General features: G+C 50.8%; 11 protein-coding genes across 11 annotated transcripts in view; 7 read left to right on the top strand and 4 right to left on the bottom strand.

Annotated features, from left to right (window-relative positions):
• Window positions 1–167: 167 nt before the first annotated feature.
• COX16 (Cytochrome oxidase assembly) lies at window positions 168–585 on the top strand (the record flags this gene model as incomplete). Its single annotated transcript, XM_018272300.1, has 2 exons — window positions 168–434; window positions 505–585. 2 exons carry the CDS (start codon window positions 168–170, stop codon window positions 583–585), a joined length of 348 nt encoding a protein of 115 aa, XP_018133271.1.
• Window positions 586–1,056: 471 nt separating this feature from the next.
• VE01_02795 (uncharacterized protein) lies at window positions 1,057–1,716 on the top strand (the record flags this gene model as incomplete). The annotated part of the gene is made up of 2 exons (XM_018272299.1): window positions 1,057–1,500; window positions 1,549–1,716. The coding sequence occupies 2 exons, from the start codon at window positions 1,057–1,059 to the stop codon at window positions 1,714–1,716; spliced, it is 612 nt and encodes a 203-aa protein (XP_018133272.1).
• Window positions 1,717–2,085: 369 nt separating this feature from the next.
• On the top strand, window positions 2,086–2,686 carry DIB1 (U4/U6-U5 snRNP complex subunit dib1; the record flags this gene model as incomplete). Its single annotated transcript, XM_018272298.1, has 4 exons — window positions 2,086–2,266; window positions 2,320–2,331; window positions 2,387–2,416; window positions 2,478–2,686. 4 exons carry the CDS (start codon window positions 2,086–2,088, stop codon window positions 2,684–2,686), a joined length of 432 nt encoding a protein of 143 aa, XP_018133273.1.
• Window positions 2,687–3,589: 903 nt separating this feature from the next.
• Window positions 3,590–4,258, top strand: VE01_02793 (uncharacterized protein; the record flags this gene model as incomplete). Its single annotated transcript, XM_018272297.1, has 1 exon — window positions 3,590–4,258. One exon carries the CDS (start codon window positions 3,590–3,592, stop codon window positions 4,256–4,258), a length of 669 nt encoding a protein of 222 aa, XP_018133274.1.
• Window positions 4,259–4,642: 384 nt separating this feature from the next.
• Window positions 4,643–7,255, top strand: VE01_02792 (uncharacterized protein; the record flags this gene model as incomplete). The annotated part of the gene is made up of 1 exon (XM_018272296.1): window positions 4,643–7,255. The coding sequence occupies one exon, from the start codon at window positions 4,643–4,645 to the stop codon at window positions 7,253–7,255; it is 2,613 nt and encodes an 870-aa protein (XP_018133275.1).
• A 1,470-nt stretch (window positions 7,256–8,725) lies between these two features.
• VE01_02791 (uncharacterized protein) lies at window positions 8,726–9,992 on the top strand (the record flags this gene model as incomplete). The annotated part of the gene is made up of 2 exons (XM_018272295.1): window positions 8,726–9,160; window positions 9,222–9,992. The coding sequence occupies 2 exons, from the start codon at window positions 8,726–8,728 to the stop codon at window positions 9,990–9,992; spliced, it is 1,206 nt and encodes a 401-aa protein (XP_018133276.1).
• Window positions 9,993–11,141: 1,149 nt separating this feature from the next.
• On the top strand, window positions 11,142–11,711 carry VE01_02790 (uncharacterized protein; the record flags this gene model as incomplete). Its single annotated transcript, XM_018272294.1, has 1 exon — window positions 11,142–11,711. One exon carries the CDS (start codon window positions 11,142–11,144, stop codon window positions 11,709–11,711), a length of 570 nt encoding a protein of 189 aa, XP_018133277.1.
• Window positions 11,712–11,927: 216 nt separating this feature from the next.
• On the bottom strand, window positions 11,928–13,336 carry ETR1 (mitochondrial 2-enoyl thioester reductase; the record flags this gene model as incomplete). The annotated part of the gene is made up of 2 exons (XM_018272293.2): window positions 11,928–13,089; window positions 13,140–13,336. 2 exons carry the CDS (start codon window positions 13,334–13,336, stop codon window positions 12,063–12,065), a joined length of 1,224 nt encoding a protein of 407 aa, XP_018133151.1. The 3' UTR covers window positions 11,928–12,062.
• Window positions 13,337–13,856: 520 nt separating this feature from the next.
• Window positions 13,857–14,941, bottom strand: NCB2 (negative cofactor 2 transcription regulator complex subunit ncb2; the record flags this gene model as incomplete). Its single annotated transcript, XM_018272292.1, has 3 exons — window positions 13,857–13,964; window positions 14,017–14,276; window positions 14,332–14,941. 3 exons carry the CDS (start codon window positions 14,939–14,941, stop codon window positions 13,857–13,859), a joined length of 978 nt encoding a protein of 325 aa, XP_018133150.1.
• Window positions 14,942–16,148: 1,207 nt separating this feature from the next.
• VE01_02787 (uncharacterized protein) lies at window positions 16,149–17,480 on the bottom strand. The gene is made up of 3 exons (XM_018272291.2): window positions 17,111–17,480; window positions 16,503–17,041; window positions 16,149–16,407 (listed from the first exon to the last, which is right to left on the bottom strand). The coding sequence occupies exons 1-3, from the start codon at window positions 17,297–17,299 to the stop codon at window positions 16,365–16,367; spliced, it is 771 nt and encodes a 256-aa protein (XP_018133159.1). The 5' UTR covers window positions 17,300–17,480; the 3' UTR covers window positions 16,149–16,364.
• A 15-nt stretch (window positions 17,481–17,495) lies between these two features.
• The window catches only part of VE01_02786 (uncharacterized protein), a gene marked incomplete at its 5' end in the record, with an annotated part of 2,209 nt that continues 1,301 nt past the window's right edge, over window positions 17,496–18,403 (bottom strand). The window contains one exon of the mRNA XM_018272290.2: window positions 17,496–18,369. Coding sequence (XP_018133158.1) covers window positions 17,636–18,369 — 734 coding nt within the window. The 3' untranslated portion in view covers window positions 17,496–17,635. The remainder of the gene's footprint in view (window positions 18,370–18,403) is intronic.

Here is an 18,403-nt window from a genome sequence, read left to right as displayed (position 1 = left end):
TTTAATGGCCTCGGAGTTGAAGGACTTGGTCTGTGCGGCGACTTTTCCATTGAGGCCGGACCTTGACGGCGATAATATCTATCTCTCTCCCATTGACATTTCCAATTATCGCTTTCCTGCATATCAGTCCGCGCCATAAAGAGGTTTCATATTGGCAAGTCGGCAAAATGGCCATCTTCCAGTCTAAGAAGTTCCGACCCTCAGCCCAAGCAAACACAATCGCAGCCAGGTACCGGAGTGCCCTGGCAAAGCACCCATTTGCGCTCTTTGGACTCCCTTTCATAGCAACCATGGTCGCTGGGTCATTCTTTTTGACCCCCGCTACGGCGATCAGATACGAGAAACACGATAGACGAGTGCAGAGGGTTACCAAGGATGAGGAGTTGGGAATTGGGAAGAATGCAAGGAAAGTCGATATGAAGGAGGAGTACTATGTAAGGTTCCCAAAGGATGCCCTTAGAAGGAAGAATTGCTAGTCAGAAGCTCATACTGATTCGTTTACAGAAATTGGCCGCGAAGGACCTGGATGATTGGGAGCAAAAACGAGTCAAGAGATTGAAGGGAGAGCATGACGGCATCATTTGAAGAGGGACACGGACATGACATTGTCTGCATACCGCCGAGATCCAGAGCAGCGAAGGCACGCCGAGAACGAGCGAGCCTGTCTATTAGGAAACGAGACGGAATGTCTCTGTTATTGAATCCCCAGAGTGCCACAGCGGCCTTGAGGTGGCTGATAAGCCAAACCCTGCTCCATCATTTATGGCTCCAAGCAGGAAATATCCATAATATGCCTATAATATACCCAGGATAGAGGCAAACCAAGATTTTGTTGAACTACATCTTCCTCGTGTGACATTTTTAAATCGGCGGCGTCGCAGGGGTGTTGATCGGTCTTACAAATACACGCGGGGTTTTCAAGCGTCCAACTTTTTTCAAGAACTCTAGTAGCAGAGGGTGGGGTAATTTCGACCCTGCTGCCTAGATATGGTATATACGGCATTTATTTACATTCTGCCTCTCCATTCATTACACATACTTTGATAATACGCAAGAATGATGAAATCTACCGTCTCTATGCATCGAACAGAACCACTCTCGATCATCTCGTCCACGGCGCCGAGTATCGACGACGCATCCAGAAATGAATTGGTCACTGGATTCACGGCGCTTCATCGAAGATGCATCATGGAGGATGCCACGATCGCAACATTCCTACCTCCCCTCGATGACAACAAGATGAGAGATTTTTGGCTAGGGCTGATCCAGCAATGTCGATCTGGCACACCGGAGACTGGGGAAAAAGTGATCGTATACCTAGCGGAGGACGGCGCCATCAGCGGTGTAGCAAGTTTGTTACTTCCATGGAGTCAGACGGGGAATCATCGGGCGTGGGTGGAGAAGTTGATGGTTGACGGACGCCTTCGACAGCGGGGTATTGCACGGCGGCTGATGGACGAACTGGAGAGGATTGCAATTGAGAAGGGGAAATGGATTTTGGTAAGTCCTCTGGCTATCACAGATTTGCAGTATACTGATAGGATAAAGCTGCTTGATACTGAGAAGGGGAGTAAGGCCGAGAAGGTGTATCCCAAGCTTGGATATGTCGAGTATGGCACAATTCCGGATTACTCGGTGAGTCCTGATGGACTCGTGTTGAAGAGTGAGACGTTCTTCTACAAAGACCTCCGTCCATCTCACTCGGCGGCAAGTTGAATTATTGCAGTCGATGAATACATATGTAGACAAACCAAGAATTATATATTATATTTCTCGCCCTCAATTTTATAATGTGAAAAATAATGGTGTTAATTCATCGGTGATTCATGTGGTGAGAAATCGCGGTCGAAGCATCACGTTGAACGCCCACTACCAACGCGTGATCACGTGTCTGCCCCTCAGGTGGCAGCGAAATCCAAAGGCGGTGACGATAACGCCGCTGGCAAACCAACTTCTCACCTCACAACAGCCCGCCACCTATCCAAATTAAAGACTTCGAGTCCACTTCAGCATCACAGCTACGCTGTATTATATTTCAGATCCTACCAACGAACTTTAAAATCCCAAACCACCCCACAGCTTGCCATGGGTTCCGTCGTACTTCCCCACTTGCGCACTGGGTGGCATGTCGACCAAGCTATCATGAACGAGGACGAACGTCTCGTCGTCATCCGCTTTGGGCGTGACTACTCCGAGGATTGCATGCGGCAAGATGAAGTGCTATTTAAGATTGCAGACCGAGTGAAGAACTTTGCTGTCGTCTATGGTCAGTCACTTCAATACTATCGCACTCGCTGAGATTTGCTAACCATATTACAGTTTGCGACTTGGGTAAGTGTCTCCAACTTGACATGCAGATATAATCTAACTCAGGTGTGTTTTTTAGAAGAAGTGCCCGACTTCAAGCAGATGTATGGTGGGTAGCCCTTATGAGCTCTTGTGCTGTAGACTTTCACAGCTGACAAGTGCCTTTACAGAGCTATACGACCCAATGACAATCATGTTTTTCTTCCGAAACAAACATATGATGTGTGATTTTGGGACGGGAAACAACAACAAACTCAACTGGGTGCTTGAGGATAAGCAGGAGCTCATCGACATCATAGAGACCATCTACCGGGGAGCCAAGAAGGGTCGAGGATTGGTGGTCAGCCCGAAAGACTACTCCACGCGTTATAGGTACTAGGCGGCGAACAAGCAGAAACTTCATCTGTTTGATGGGATAGGGTCTGGAACTTTTAAAGGTTCGCAGTATTCTGTTGTGGAAACGTCCATTTTCTGCTTAAGCTTCGACAGACACGCGCCAACAGAGGGTCATATAAGTGTGGGAATACAGGTCAGGGTGTCTGGGTTGCATGATGAAACGAGCACACGAAAAATCAATCCATATTCAAAAGGATAGGACGGTGGTTTCGAAATGGCGCCAAGGCATAGCATCGGGAGACCTGAGGGGTGAACATGGCAAACTCAAGGATGATGCGTAATAACTGTAAGGCCCCTCAATATCTTCTCGAGGCTGGATGAGAAACTCAACAATATTCAAGAAACGGCACTCTTTAGAATTTCAGGTTCTCGTTGTTTAGTGGGGCATACAGGAAGATTAGCCTTGGAAATAGGTATAAGATCCAGAGCCATAGGGTCTTGCAAAACATAGTCATGATTTCCTACATGCCGCAGGTTTTCAGTTTAACATGTGCCAATTCAAATATTCCAAACGCCTCTCCAACTTCGCTGCTTTATGAGTCTTTTGAGAAATACCAATATGTTTGTGGTCGTTGACGCAAATAATCCGCTTGAAACTGACCACACGCCGGGTAGGACCAAAGTTTGGAGTGTCTATGGCAACAGAGTCACATCATGATATTTCCACATCAAACTGTTGCAGTTGCCTTACCAGCACGGATTACAAAAATGCCATGCCCGTCACCCATCATAGAAGCAAGCCAGGCCTTCACTTCCATTAAAGCCCACCACATCTCCTCCAGATTCCAATCTGGCAAATATCCAGTACTCATCACAGATTACCAAGGTCAGATCCACTCCGTTCCAGCCAACTGTGCATTGCCCCTCAACATATCTCTGTACCGCAATGTCTTGCCATTTTCAACCTCATGGGGCCAGCTGTGCATGCGATCCGAATCTATCACAACAAGAATACGAAAGTTTCGAACCCTACAATACTGGCTATTATTCAAATGCCCGTAGGTCGTATGGTGACGGCTCAGACTCCCACTCGAATATCAATCTATCCTACGGCGACGAGACCAACTTCCATTCGAATGCCTACCAATCCTTCGGTGACGACGCCAACTACCAAGCAAACGCCTACCACTCCTTCGTCGATGGCACAGGTTCATATGGATATCCAAGCTTTGGACAAGACTTTGACGGCTACTCATCATATGGCCATTCTTATGGATATCCTCAGCAGTACGAGCAGTATGGGAGCCCGTACCCGGAACCCCCTAGACAATACGCGCAGCAATATGGTTGCAGCTATCAAGATTTTGACAGTTGCGGCGGCGGCTGTTGTGCGGTTGATATGTCATCGACTGGTTACTACACGCCGAGCTACTATGACTATCTCTGGCCGCCAGTGATGGTTGAAACCGTGGAAAACGTAGAGGAGTTCACAATGAAGCGGGAGACTGGGCCAATGGCTGGAACAAAGTCTAGAGGACCACGGAAGAGAGCGGGTGGAAGGCGTGGCAGAGAGTATTATGGGTCATATGGGATGGGTGGATGCGGCATGATGTAGACTGAGGAGGCGTAATAGGCATGTCGCAGAGGCTGGTTTTGAGAATGTGATCTGCAGCGGAAGAAGATAGACATAGCTCGGTTAGTTGAATTAGAACAATAGGCAAATGTACACGTAGATATCTGTACTATGAGGAATTTCTGGTGATAAATTCGTTGGCCTCAATATCGTATTTCTCATTTGATGTGTCACGTGCATTCGCGTTGGAAACGCGTAATTTAGAGTGCAAGTGGTATATCGTCGCGGGTCCAGGACAACTCCACTGCATTGTTTTATTTGCAGGCCACAACGAACAACCGCAGCTTACGAAGTCATGAAATGGAAATGCGTTCTTTAATATATTACCCTCGAAATTGATGCTGTCGGGCAAAATCCTGCAAAGCTATGGCATCGCTTGTCCAGCACACCCCCGCGGCGCCCACAGCAATACCCCTCACACAGAACACTGCGCCCGTGATTGAGTTTCGCTGCCTATTCACGTCAGATATCCGACGAAAGCAAAAACGCTGGCAAGATGGTCGCCTCAAATTTCACACATTCAACAAACGGGTGATGGTGTATGACGAAAGACTGAACTTTGTGGGCGATACGCACTGGCACGACTACCATATTGATGAGGGCGAGGAGCTAGAGCTGGATCGGGCCGCGATACTGGTTCAAGTTGCAGATTGTTTGGGGAGTAGGGATCAAGATTTGACCGAGCTACTAGACCATCGCACAAAGCAGAGGGAAGAGAGGGCGGCAGTGAGAAGACCAAGTTCATCGCCAGCTGAGGTGCCGTTTGACAACTTACGGATCGCAAGACAACCCACCGGCTACTCTAAACTATCGCAGAAACCGCTAAGCGCTCTGCTCGGGACCCCAACTGGCCACCATGGAAGAGCATTGCTTCCGACTACTTCGCCGTTCGAAGACAGGCAAAAAGAACAACGTCAAGAGAGAGACACACAGGAACGGCCATCCAAGCGTAGGAAAGCCGAGTCTACGTATTCGAAAGCAGGCTATGCGCAGAATTTAACGGGAGCCATGCTCGACCTATCTTCGACGCCCCACAGTACTGCTCCTCTTCGGCGGGAGCCGCTATGGTCCAGGACTTCGAGACGACAGGAGGGAGTTGAGGGTTCGAAAGAAGAATCCCATGAAATAAACCTTGTTTCGAAGGAATTTCAGGAACCGCCTAGACAGGAACGAAGACAATGGCAGCCGCCGGAAAAGAAGGTTAAGTCTGGCTTTGCCCAAACCTTGACCGGAGCTGTTTTAGACCTATCGTCAACTCAAAATACGAATGCTTTTCTGCGCCATCTCCCACCCACACGAAACGTGGAGAGGGGAGCACCTTCGGAGAGCATCCACGATAGAGGAAGGCATCAGCGGTCTAGAAATGAAACGGTCCGGCCAAACGTGTTGCAAACGCCCGTCGTTGAAAAGCAAAGTAAATATCAAGTGAAAGCCAAGAGCGCGGGACATCTCGATAAAGCTCCAGACAGAAATTCGTCAGTCGGTGCTACCAAAGCGGGGCAGACCATGTCTGGCACAGCACAGCAACAAGATAGTGTTAACGCCTCTGATGAGTTCGCAGCTATTGATGACGACTTCATCGACATGGACGACATAGAACAGGCCTGTCGTCCCCAACATTCTCCAATAAGCAACAATAATGCTGTTCTCGAAGGCGACGACGGCCTGCATGCGATAAATATCTCCCCATCTCCCGAAGTGCCTCCGCCAAAAGAACCTCGGAGGCCAGTACCTATAGTGCCTATCAAAGCTTCCGAGCCTGACCCAGATGTGACGAATGGCCCGCCTGAGACAGTCGGCTCCATTCGTCTCAAATCCAGACCAAAAAGGAAGATGTTGGTTTTAAATGATAGCAGACAGCCACAACCATCTCCCGCTCAGACCAACCCCAGGCCAATTTCGCCAGCGGAAGATGTTGTTCCAGAGCAGTCACAGGCAACGAAGAAATTGGATAAATTCCATGCACAACAGAAAGAACAGCTGAGATCACGGGCTGTGAGACGTAAAGCTGCTGTTGAACAGGATGACGATGTTGCATCTGAAGCTGACGATGCATTTGACGATATTAGAGGCTTTGCCGGTAAAGTTGTCGACTCTTTACCACCCAAGCCAGATATGTCAGTCCCCAAAGTCTCCAAAGAACCCCCATCTCGGCAGCCACAATCGGAACGAAGGGCACATCAGGATCACCCGACTGTGGCTGAAGAGCTTCTCCCTCTTCCAACCAAAGGCACTACGAGTCGAATCTCACGTCGATCGCCGGAACCAGCACCTCAATCCTCGGAGCCAGCCTTCGAACTGCTGAGAAGTGTCGCTGATAGACTCGCATCGAGAGAGGGTGTGGCATTAGAAACTACTTCCATTAAGCCATATGCTCCAATGGTACCAGAGACGACGGCAGAAACTAAGGTTCCCCAAACTAGGACAGCAGAAGTGACAGCTCCCCAGACTAGGACAGCAGACGCGAAAGTTCCTCAGACCAGGACGAGTGGCAGGAGACGGTCGGAGGTCTCTCCAATTGCAACTAATACGTTAACGGCGACCACATCTTCGCCGAAGGATCTTCCCGTGGATGCTCCTCCCAAAAGAACCCAGATTACAAAACCCCAACTACTCAAGACCAGCAAAACAGCTCGTAGCAAGATAGTCGTAGGCTGGGTAGGTGCTCCCAAAGAGCCGGTTGTGATTCAAACCCTCCCAGTCCAGGTGCCACAGAGACGTGAAGTAAGCGACGTCAGTTGGGGCATGGGGGGCATGGCGCAGCATAGGGTTGCTGCACAGGACGTTGAAACGCCGCGGTTTGTCTCTGCGAAGGCGCAGCCGCTGGAGGATGTCTCATTGCGACGAAGACCGCCGATTGCGCGCAAGAGCGCGGGGAAGGTGGCGGAGAGCGGGGTTCCTCCAGTGCGCAGTGATTCTGGACCGTGGAGTCGCGAGGCGTTTGATCTGTTTGATTGGAGACCTGATGAGATTGGCTGAAACCATATGGACTGGCCTGGACTGGTGCGGAGACACAGCTACGAATTACGATCATCATGATTTTGGGTCTGGAACAGGAGACGGGCTTTAGCTTCTACATAATAATAATAAGCATTGCAGCCACACATGTCATTGATCCCTTTGTCGGGTTCCAGCTGGCAGGCCCAGGGCAGTGTCTTGTACTATATCCATGTCACCGGTCAAGGCAGCTGGTGATTATGAAGATATTTTGTGAGGGCAACCAGCCGGTGAATGATGACGGAGGATTTGCTGTCCCTACATGGTGCAGAATCCGAGGGTCTAGAGCTGCGAACTGTGGTCTATGCCGTTGCACTCTGTGCCTTGGACTGTGCATCATGAGCGGTGCTCGCCATCGTCATCGTATACTCCGCTCGTTCACGCCGTACTGGCAAGAAAGGCAGTGTACTGTTCTCTGTGTTTATGTGAAGATGAGGAATGAAGTATGCCCTGCACAGCTGACTGACTGATTAATTTGGCAGTTTTCACATTACAGTATGTGCACTTAATTATTATACGGAGTTGTATACACCAACGCGGATTGTTAGAAATACAAAATTGTTACTGCGAAACGCTGGGTGAAGGGCGGGATGACGAGGTATTTGTCGATCACCCGTCGCTGTTCCCACTGGCTAAAAAGTTGGTTTCGCGAGTACTCGCACTCCCAGATTGCGAACCACCGCAAAGACGCCCGATTGCGCGGACCACCACCAAAAACCAAGTCGAACACATTTATCTGCGTGGTTCGCCTCGACCCCCCTCCCTCCTCTCTCATATTTCACTCCGAAAAAGCGGTGGCCACGCATCTTTACACTGGACATACACATATTCATTCACCCAAAGGTAACCCAAACTCTCATTCCTACATATATCCCATCTCCTTGCCTTCCTCTCTCACTCTCTGTTGTTCTCCCTCCCCCGCCATCCTCGTCCTCTCTGCAGCCCACTGAGCGAAAGTGCAACACAGCCTTCCCAAACCACCAAACACACTCCACTCTCTCGCAACTCAAGAAATCTCTGCGGCATCCGCTGTCCGACTTCATCTACACCTCGCGTAACAAGTATCATTGTGCGACATCTCGTCCGAAGAACACTAAACGTCGAATCCATCCATCCTCCAGCCGCGCCGATGGCCCAAGACGATACTCCGATGCGACTTTCCCTTTGACAAGCCACGAATTTATGAACGCGTCACAGATTACCTCGAAGCATCACTTGAATCGAGTTCTTCCATCTATTCTCCACTCCATATTCACATTTCGTTTGTCGGACTAGCAACCAGCACACTCGATCCAGCTCCGCCTCTGCTTCTGGCCGCCTTCCTGCCCCTCAGTGAAAGACCAGACATCCCGCTTCCCGCCCTCGCAGATTCCACACATCTCCGGATCCCCTAGCCCAGCGAAACCGTTTGGATATAATATACACACCTGTTGAAACACAGCCGACGACATCATGTCTTATAGCTCGAGAGTTGCCTCGGTCCCTCTGCCTCGTCCAAGGCCTTCAAATCTTCCTTACCGCCCAGGAACGAAGCGAATCGAACCTCACAAAGTCATTGGGGCCCGCGAAAAACTACGCAGTTATCGCATGGCTGTGAAACTACAAGGCGTCCCCGTCCCTACCAGCCTCGAGTCCAGCTCTCCCTTCCAAGCATCCCACAGCTCCCAGGGATCTTTGTCATCTGCGTCGCGAACGTTTCCGCCCCCACTGAGTGAGGCATCTTACGCGACGAGCCACACTGATTACACAGTTGTATGGAGCCAGCAAGATGGGAATTTCTTGTCGGAGCCAACGAAGAAGGCACTCTGCCCTGCGATGAAGGCCCAGAAGGCACTGATCCGGTACCTTGGGAGTTGCCTGGGTGATTGCAGGAAGAGGAAAGTGAAGGTATGCATAATCCGATCAGCTCGTTCTTGTCTTCTATACAAATACTAATGCACGCATGCAGTGTTCTTTGTCCCATCACGCCCTAGAGGATATCCTAGACGGGAATCACGATGAACAGAACGAATCGGACGTTCAGTGGGCATTGGATTACGACTCTGAAGCAAAGGGATCTGATCCCCTTTCTGGCTTTCATCAAATTGAAGAAGATGCGATAAAGGAAGAGCAGAAGTCGACTATCTTGGAGAACATCGATAATGCGGCAAACAAGCTTGATATTCACACGATACCAGATAGCATATACCCAAGCACAATCAACGAAGGTGACTTCGAGGACTCACTACTAGAACCAGAGGAGGTCGCTCAATGCAGCCCTCTCCACCCCAGCAATCCATTCCAATCCTTCGATCCTCCGTCTATTGCACGACGGCAATTCAGCACCATCAAAACAGATCGAACGTATCTCCTCGCGACAGAGATAGAAATGTTGGGCCCCAACGGGCCATATCACTACTATATGTGTCTTTGCGACCCAGAAAATTGCCAGAACACCTTTAGCTCATCACAACAGCTGCTTGATCATACACACCACTGTCACGGCTTCCGGCCGATGGCATTTGACCCGATGAGACTAGTGTGCCTGGCGTGTATGACATTCTGCGCCGAGAGGTCGAATTCTGGGATCTGTCCGAATCCGCAGTGTTTATCACAGCAGGAGCCGGTGGTGAATATCTACGGAGAATTTTATCTGCCAGATGAAGTCTCCTGGATGGACGATGAGAACGCCTTACTAGGGCCTATGGCGTACGGAACATATGGCCCCTCCTTTTACTGATTTATCTTTGATGTATAGCATTTGCAGGTTTCGCATGTTGGCGTGTTATATTAGAAGGTTGGGATTTTGCGCTATATGGATGACGGATGATGGATGATGAGTAATGGATAATGGATAATGCTTTGTTTTATATATTGGGCATGCGGGCATGGACTGGCTGGACCACGGGGCGAACAGGATACCCATTATGATATAGGGGACTAGCATTGACGGCGCCTCGAGGAGTTTTCGGGACGTATTTTGACGTCCGCTCTACAGCATATCCAGGAACTTTTTGGATAACCCTTACCATTGAACCCTTGGGATTGTGTTGAGATTTTTTTGAGACCCTGAGTCGAACGCCACGTGGAAAGCACCCCTATGCGGGAATGATTCTCATGATTCTGGAAGGATATCCTGCAAAGTGAATGCCTTCCTCGATTGGACACTGTGGAATATCAACGGTATCTGCGCGGACACAGAGAAAAGCGAAGCTGAAGGTATCTGAACACCTGATATTTCTCTCATCTTGGTCATCATGTTAAGCCAACGTTTCTCGGAGACTCAACAGACAAACGGGCGATGCTACGACTTCTGCCCCTTATCCACAACGGCGCCCCACTTTGATTGGCCAATTCGCTCGCCACAACACAAGCTCCTCTGCATTGAGCCAACGGAGGCTCAGAAGTCGTGGAGACTTCGTGGATAACCAGGACATAATTACTAACTCACGGCAAAAACGTTTACATTATTGTCGGGCAAGCCATCGCCTTCACTTCACACACGAGCATAACTATTTTGCGCGTCGCGCTCTCTCACAGTTCTTACAATCGCTTCATACTCTCTCCCTGTTATACCGCTATTCTCTCCCTCAATGCCATCGCGGTTATTGTGCAACCTCCTCATCTCGCGCTCGCATGCAAGTAGATCTTCGTGTGACTTCCGTTGAGATCTCAGGCTTCGCACAAGCAGACCCGATCGATTGACCAACTCCTTCCAACTCGCAGTTGCAAACGAACGCCGTCAGGCTTGCGATCCTCTGGAGAAAAATATATATCGACCGTTGTCCCTCGCATCCGCATCTCCGGAAACCTTACATCACAGTGCATGAGAGCTTCCCCACACAACTAGAACCCACACCCAAATCTTCAACAACAACCACTCACCACAATGCCAGCCACCACCACCACCCCGTCGCGCAAATTCGAGCTTCCCGTCCTCGCGCCCCTCGACTCCCTCACAGCAGGCACCGACATCCCTCCTCCTCCCGACTCCCCCATCGCCGAGGCGCCCCCGCCACCCGCTAAAGCGCCCTCCGCCATCTCCACCACCTCAAAACCAGATGACGAGCAATCGCGCGGCCGCGAGCCAGGTTCGCCCACAAACGGCCTCCTTTCGCCCATGAGCATGACCTCTCCGCGCCGCCCGGGCAGCATCCGTCGTTTCCTGTCACGACGCAGCCTCAATGGCTCCGCGCCCGATGAGGGTGCGCCGCCCGCGCGTCCGTTGAGCAGTCTTAGCATGGCACCGACAAGCGGACAGAAGCGCAGCGGGAGCTGGTGGCGCCGTTTTGTGGGAGACAGCGAGGAGCGCGAGAGGAAACGCACCAGCGTTGTGTACGAGGAACGCAGAGAGAAGGACGAGCCTGCTGCACCGAGCTTGCCGGAGATCAGCGCGCTGGGTGTTAAGAGTGGCGAGCAGGAGGGGCTAGATGGGGATATGTTCAAGAATATCAAATGAGGGGACGGTGTGTTGGTTGAGGAGGCAGTTAGCTTGAACAGGCCGTAATGGGAGATGGGTGGATTAAGGAGGGGGATTCGGTAAATTTGTGGTCTTATACCCTTTTGTTCGATGTGTCTAGTTTTGGGAATTGGATTGGCGCCCATTTGTTGCCGGGAATTGCATTTTTGTGTCAGGGCGTGACCAAAACAATACGCATGGTTAGGAAACTGTATTCCCAGGATAGCTCCTGATGGGATATATATTTTTGGTTAGATTATTCCCTGCAAAGGTAGCCTTTCACTCTCTGCTTTATGGTCATACAAGTTTTTACACTACAATGCGCGAGTCTATCTTGCTCTGCATCAGCCCTCAAGTATCACCAAACACGAACACTCCCTTCCCCTTCCTAAACCCCTGCAGCGTCCCCGTCACCGCCTCCTTCAGCGTCTCTTCCTTGGTGTCCCAATCCCACTGCACCTTCTGCACCGGCACATCAGCGAACATCCCCGCGCGGGTAAGCTCCAGAATCTCCCCCACCGTCCGGCGCTTTTCATCCAGGTTCTTCTCGCTCCAGCGGCTAACCCAGAACCCGCTGAACTTGACATCTTTGAATATCAGTGCCGCAGTCGGCACCTGCAGTGGCGCCTTTGCCATCCCGCCATATGTCACCAGGTGCCCGCCATCGCTCAGGCACTTCACCATTGCCGATGTCGGCTTGCCCCCTACGCAATTGAGGCCCAGCTTCACCTTCTGGCGCCCACCAACCGTCCACTCCTTGACCTGCTCAGAAAAGCCCCGTGCCATCAGCTCCCCTTCTGTAACCACATGCGTGGCCCCCAATCCTCTCAACTCGTTCCTCATCGCCTCCGTCTCCTCCTCCGTTCCACGTTCACGGATAATATTAATGCTCTTCATCCCCCACAACCTCCCCAACTGTATCGCCGCCCGCCCAACCCCGCTATTCGCCCCATTCTGAATGAACCACTCCCCTTCTCCCACATGCTCAAAATCCTTTAACATCCTATACGCCGTGGTTGGGTTCACCCCCACCGTCCCCACTTGCACAGGCGTCAGCCCCTCCTTCTCAACGCGAAGCAGAGAATCCTCCTGCGCCTCAACATGCGTGCGCCAGGTCCCGAGACACGGCGCGCGCGCAATCGCCCAGTCTCCAGGCGCAAAATCCTTCACCCCGGACCCGACGCGCATGACCTCGAAACATGCCTCGTTGCCAGCGATGGCGGAGGGGACAGCGGTTCCGAGAAGAGCCGTGAAGGGCGGGCGCGAGGGGTACACGCCCTGGATCTGGTTTATGTCCGCGGGGTTGATGGGGGCGGCGAGACTGCGGAGGAGGAGCGCGTTGGAGGGCAGGGAGGGGGAGATCGAGTGCGTGTGCAGGCTTGGATGGGTTAGCTAGGCGCAGGTATGGGAGATGAAGGGGATTCGCACGAGAGAACATCGGAGGGCTCTCCGTTTTGGCTGTAGACGAGCGCTTTGGCCTGGGTGTACCCGTATGGTCCAGACTTGAAGCGCCGCGAGATGGCTTGGGACACGCGAGGTGTCAGTTGAGAAACACGCGGGGTGGCATTGTGTGTGAGAGCTCGGACACTGCTTGCAAAAGCTGGCCGGACGGATATAGGCGGCATTTTGTGTTGTCTGTGATTGTGATGGAAAGAAGCCCAATGTTTCTGGAGCACATCCGTCGTGGAACAAATTTATGACGTCGGTAGTGCACGGGCTCGGACCGAGGATTCCAGGGTAGCTATCGGAGCTACGGGACCAATATCACAGCAAAAATAAGGGTATACTCAGAGAAACTATATAAAAGGCTAGTTGAAGAGCTTTAAATGGGCGTGTGAGTTAAATTATTGATACCTTGTATGTCTGCGACATTCAATATCATCGATTACGGAGGGCGCAAATACAGAGAAATTTATACAGTGAGACGAAGCAAACGCGGAACAGGACCCCCGAGTTAATCGCTGTCTGGTAGCTGTACTCGATGCTACCTGAGGTGATTCTTATGAAACTGCTCAAATGGCAATCTAGTGCCATAATTACCATAGAAAGTCCCCGTTCACCATGCCCATACCATTCCCGTTCTCCATTGCCATAGACCCAACGCCAACGCCTGATAATGCAACGACATATCTTTATACATCCAGGTCAGCCGTGTCTCTCAGCTGCCTCCTTAAATGCAGCCTCTTGCATTGCAAGCAGCTGCTCAGTCGAGAGTCCACTCTGCTCAAGTTTATTCGCCTTCTTCTCGCGGCCCTAAATACTGTCAGCAGTGTATTCTACGAAATGTGAGGCTTCTGGAACCAACCTTCAACTGCTCCTTGTGATCATTCGCCACATCTAAAATGTCGGCCACATACTCGCTAAATCCAAGCTGTTCCAATGCCTTCGTGATGTGTTCGCATGCGATGGTCTTCTTGGCCTCTTTCTCTGAAATCTCGTTCGCCTCTGACGAGATGAGCGTGATGAATTCGACGCAGCATTCTATGAGAAGGTCGCGAGCATCTTTCCCAAATGCAACGCCTGATGAGGGCGGAAGAATTTCAGTTACGATTTTCTGGACGGTTGCTATGAATGAAAAGTTAGCCAACGTCCACCAATAGTTCTGTAAGTAAATTCCAACAATCATCTAAACCAGCGTTCAAAGCAGAAGTATAAAGCGTGTCGACCAGTTGAAGTGATGGAAGAGCATGGGATCCAAGCTCTGGGACTTCGTAATCAAGGAAAGCGCCTGTGCTCAGTCCAGTTGAGGCACAGGGCATGGTGTCTTCCAAAGTAGGTTCAACGTCTAAATCGCAGAGAGACTCGACGCAATCTTCCCCGGGGCATGCGTGAGACCATGACACTCGAAGTCTGCTTAGGGGTCGTGGCTTGTCCTTTGATATGCTCCGTGGAGTTTTCTTGGGCCTTTGTTTTAGACGCTGTCTCCCTTCTGGACCCAAATCGGCCTTTTCGCGGGTTTTAAAAGTTCGGTCTGACGCAAGATCTCGTTGACCAGTATTGCCAGTCGCGTGTTGGTTTGGGGGCGCGACATCTTCACCGTATAACCGTACTCTCGGTAAAGCAACTGGAACCAGGAATCCTGGAGGCAAAGTAATATCTGCCTCAAGACGCGAAAGGAGTTGTCGGGCGTGTTGAGAACTGTATTGTCGACCATACGAATGGTTCGCATGCGCCCTTCGGATCCTAAAGACTCGAGTTTCGAGAGATAGGGGGCGCCTCACCGAGGCCATGTTGTGATGATTTCTTTGGCTCTTAACGATCGTTATGAGATAAGCGGCAGCCAGAGCGCTGGTTGTCCGGTACAAACGATGGTAGTGATAGTATTCGCTCAAGCTGAGCCCGCAATATTCGCAATATAAAGAAAGTAGTATGCTATACCTTTGGGAAGAGAGAGATCATCGTTTCCTAAGATAGAGTCAGCATGGGTCACACCCAGAGGGCAGGAGCGATGGAGGGGCAACGCGAAAGGAACAGCTCATCGCCCGCGTCTCCAAGCCCTCAGCGCTACCCCATGGCGCCATTTGACGTGGATAGGAGACGCGAATAGGAGACGCAAGCGCAGCGCGGCACCGTTCGCTTTCTGTGGGTAGAATAGAATGAGCATACCTCCAAATTCTCTGTCCGACATTACGGCAGAGATGAGACCTTGTTCCCCGCGTATCGACGCGAATCAGCTTATTGTTCTTTCAACGATTTCGGAGGTGAAGTCAAAAACGCGTGAGTAATAAGATCAGAAATAAAGAAGATCGTGGAAGATGCGAGTTCCTTTAGAAGTCGATCATGAGCTGTGAATAGAGAGAAATTTAAGAGTCGTAGCCTCACGCGCGAACGTAATTATGCGTCTCAGTCCCACGAGGCTGCGGCTAGCACAACTGGTAAAGGCTTGGCGGAAGTTCCCGCTTTTTACGCGACAATCTTCTTGATATTTTGTTCTTTTTCTCTTTTGCTTTCTCTTTCTCTTTTTCTTCTTCATCAATACAATCACAAGCTGCGCTCCTCAGCACTCGAGCTTTCCAAGCGTAATGGGTTCTCTTTTGGAGAATCTATTTTACTATGACACTGCTTTTATTTCAGGCTAACATTGGAGCACAAATCGTGGATCAATGGCCATCACTGGTAAGCTTATTTTCTCCTCAAACATCCTACCTTTTTACTCTGATGAAATTTCGTGTCGCCCCTATCTTACATGAGCTTCGGCTCTAGATGGTGATTAACCTGTCTTAACCAAACGGACCGTCTGAACGTACTTCAATATTACTTAGCTTCTTGATATGTGTTTCTGAATACATTTGCTAACTAGCCAAAAGATTATTAGGTTTTAAGTCGACTCTGTTGGATCCCACTCGAAAGACAGCATTGGCCAGTTTGCAAGTGCACTGGAGCGGTATACTGTCCAGTTTCCATTCGGCCATGATCATGTCAGGCCGAATCACTTAACCTCGATACAACAAGGTAAATATTCAACATTTCATCTTTCTATTCCGGCTTATGATGTAACATTCCATGCTAATGCTGAAGACATTCGTCTGATGCTGATAAACTTCGAGACTTTTCATCTTTCAACTGAAGCCCAACCCCACTATATGTCTATTCTATTGTCATATCCTTGGAATTCGCTGACATATCCAAAAGTGATTTCTCTGTACGGTCTCATCACTGCTTGTCCTGGAACTTGACAAGTTCAGGTGCATTCCAGCTACATAGGTTAGCCCAGTCATAGCATAATAAATCAGCTTTCCAAAGAAACTGCCTGTCTTCGAAATCCCCGCCGTGACAAATGAATCCACATACCTGAGAAACTTCCCTCCAAGTTCTTTCTCCGCCTCTACCGCCAGTCGCCCAAGCACATTCCCAGGCTGTTCCGGCCTCAGTAAACCCCCCTCCTCCTTAAGTCCCTTAAACCGTGCCACATCCCCCTCATCCATCCCAGCCCCGTGGACTTCCCTAATATCCCTCTGCATCTCCGTATCAACAACTCCTGGCCTCACCGCCACAGCAACAACGCCCTTGCTCCCCTCTTCTCTCTCCACCGTGCCAACAATGTGATTCAGCGCCGCCTTCGTCGCGCCGTACGCACCCCATCCCGCGTACGAATTTGTGGCTGCGCCAGAAGAGACGGCGATGATGCGGCCGCCTGACTCCCGCAGTGACGGCAGGGCAGCCTGTATAAACGAGATGCAGCTGAAGACATTGGTGTCAAATGCGGCGCGCCAGGCGGAGGCAGTAGCATCAGCGATGCGGGCTACTGGCTCGAGAGTGCCATGGTTAAGAATGAGGCCGTCGAGTCGCGAGAAGGAGCTGAGCGCGAGGGATACCGCCTTCTGGGAGACCTAAGCCGGGCAATGCCATGTCAGTTCTGATATGCTCCGCTTCCTATCTAACGATGGCAAAGAACTCACCTCCTCCCCTGTTGCATCCCCAACAACGATCTCGACCTTTCCTGGGAATCCGCCCTTCAACTCCTCCATTGGCCCCGCGGTCCGCGCTACGACGACGAGCCGGTGTCCTTCCTGAAGTAGGAATTTTGCGGCAGCGAGGCCAATTCCGCGCGAGGCGCCCGTGAGGATAATAACTTTGGAGGTAGGCATGTTAAAATAGTTATAGGTGCCCCTGATGATTGTGCTGCAGATTTGTTTACTCAAAGACGTTGGTGGGGTGCGGGGGCAGACGGGGATGTCTTATCCGAAAAACGTCATGGGATAACCCCACCTTCTCTCGGAGTTTATTCCGTTTCGTGTCTAAAGACTAAGCATGGTGAGAGCAAGTAGGAATCACATATAGCAATTTATAATCATAAGCACCACATATATATTGATAAAATCCTAAAAAAAAACCCCGAGTCATCTTCATGAAATGGAAAACAAACAGACAACGAGGCATCACCTCCAATCTACTTATACAGACACCCGATTCCAAACCAGCCACTATCCCTGCTTGCTGCACGCTTGCTTCTGCGCATTGCAGTCCGACATTGTGACCCCCGGCAGCTTCCCACCGTTCATCGCATCGGCGCACGCATTGAACTGGATGTCACATGAGCGCTGCACTGCCGTGGCGCGGTTCGTGAAGGTGTTGTCTTTGACACAGAAGGGTCGCTTGGCGTCACCACTGTTAAGCACTGGTGGCGCGGCTCCACCGAGATTGCCGGCCTTGTTCATTGCGATGGCGGTGCTAGAGGTGGCTGGGACATCAGCAGCGGTAGTGGCAGCGTTATTGTTGTCGACTACTGACGAAGCTGCAGCGTCACCGTTGCCATTCGTGTTGCCATTGGTGTTCCCGCTTTGGTTTCCCTTTCCTCCGCGTCCCTTGCCACCTTTGCCACCGTTTTTTGTAGCTGCGGTAGTCGTGGCAGCGGCGGCTTCGGTCGTAGCGGCGGCATCAGTTGTATCAGCAGCGGCATCGGTTGTAGCAGTGGCGTCAGCTGCCGAAGTTGCATCAGCGGCGGCATCGGTTGTAGCAGCGGCGTCAGCTGCAGAAGTTGTATCAGCAGCCCCGCCGTTACCATTGGTATTGTCTCCGTTGTTGGCATTGCCTCCGTTGTCGGTATTGTCTCCGTTGTTGGCATTGCCTCCAGTGTTGGTATTGCCTCCAGTGTTGGTATTGCCTCCAGTGTTGGTATTGCCTCCGTTGTCGGTATTGCCACCGGTGTTGGCATTTCCTCCAGTGTTAGCATTGTTGCCATTGTTGGCATT

Source organism: Pseudogymnoascus verrucosus, assembly GCF_001662655.1.
Source record: "Pseudogymnoascus verrucosus strain UAMH 10579 unplaced genomic scaffold scaffold_7, whole genome shotgun sequence".
Taxonomy (NCBI): Eukaryota; Fungi; Ascomycota; class Leotiomycetes; order Thelebolales; family Thelebolaceae; genus Pseudogymnoascus; species Pseudogymnoascus verrucosus.
This window is presented reverse-complemented; position numbering and strand designations above follow the sequence as displayed.

Excerpts from the sequence above, each read along its gene's own strand:
- VE01_02787 (XM_018272291.2), bottom strand. The coding sequence starts at position 17,299 with ATGCCTACCTCCAAAGTTATTATCCTCACGGGCGCCTCGCGCGGAATT. Across the intron at positions 17,042-17,110 it reads GGGATGCAACAGGGGAGGAG|GTCTCCCAGAAGGCGGTATC; the intron begins GTGAGTTCTTTG and ends TGCCCGGCTTAG. Across the intron at positions 16,408-16,502 it reads CTTGGAGGGAAGTTTCTCAG|CTGGAATGCACCTGAACTTG; the intron begins GTATGTGGATTC and ends TAACCTATGTAG.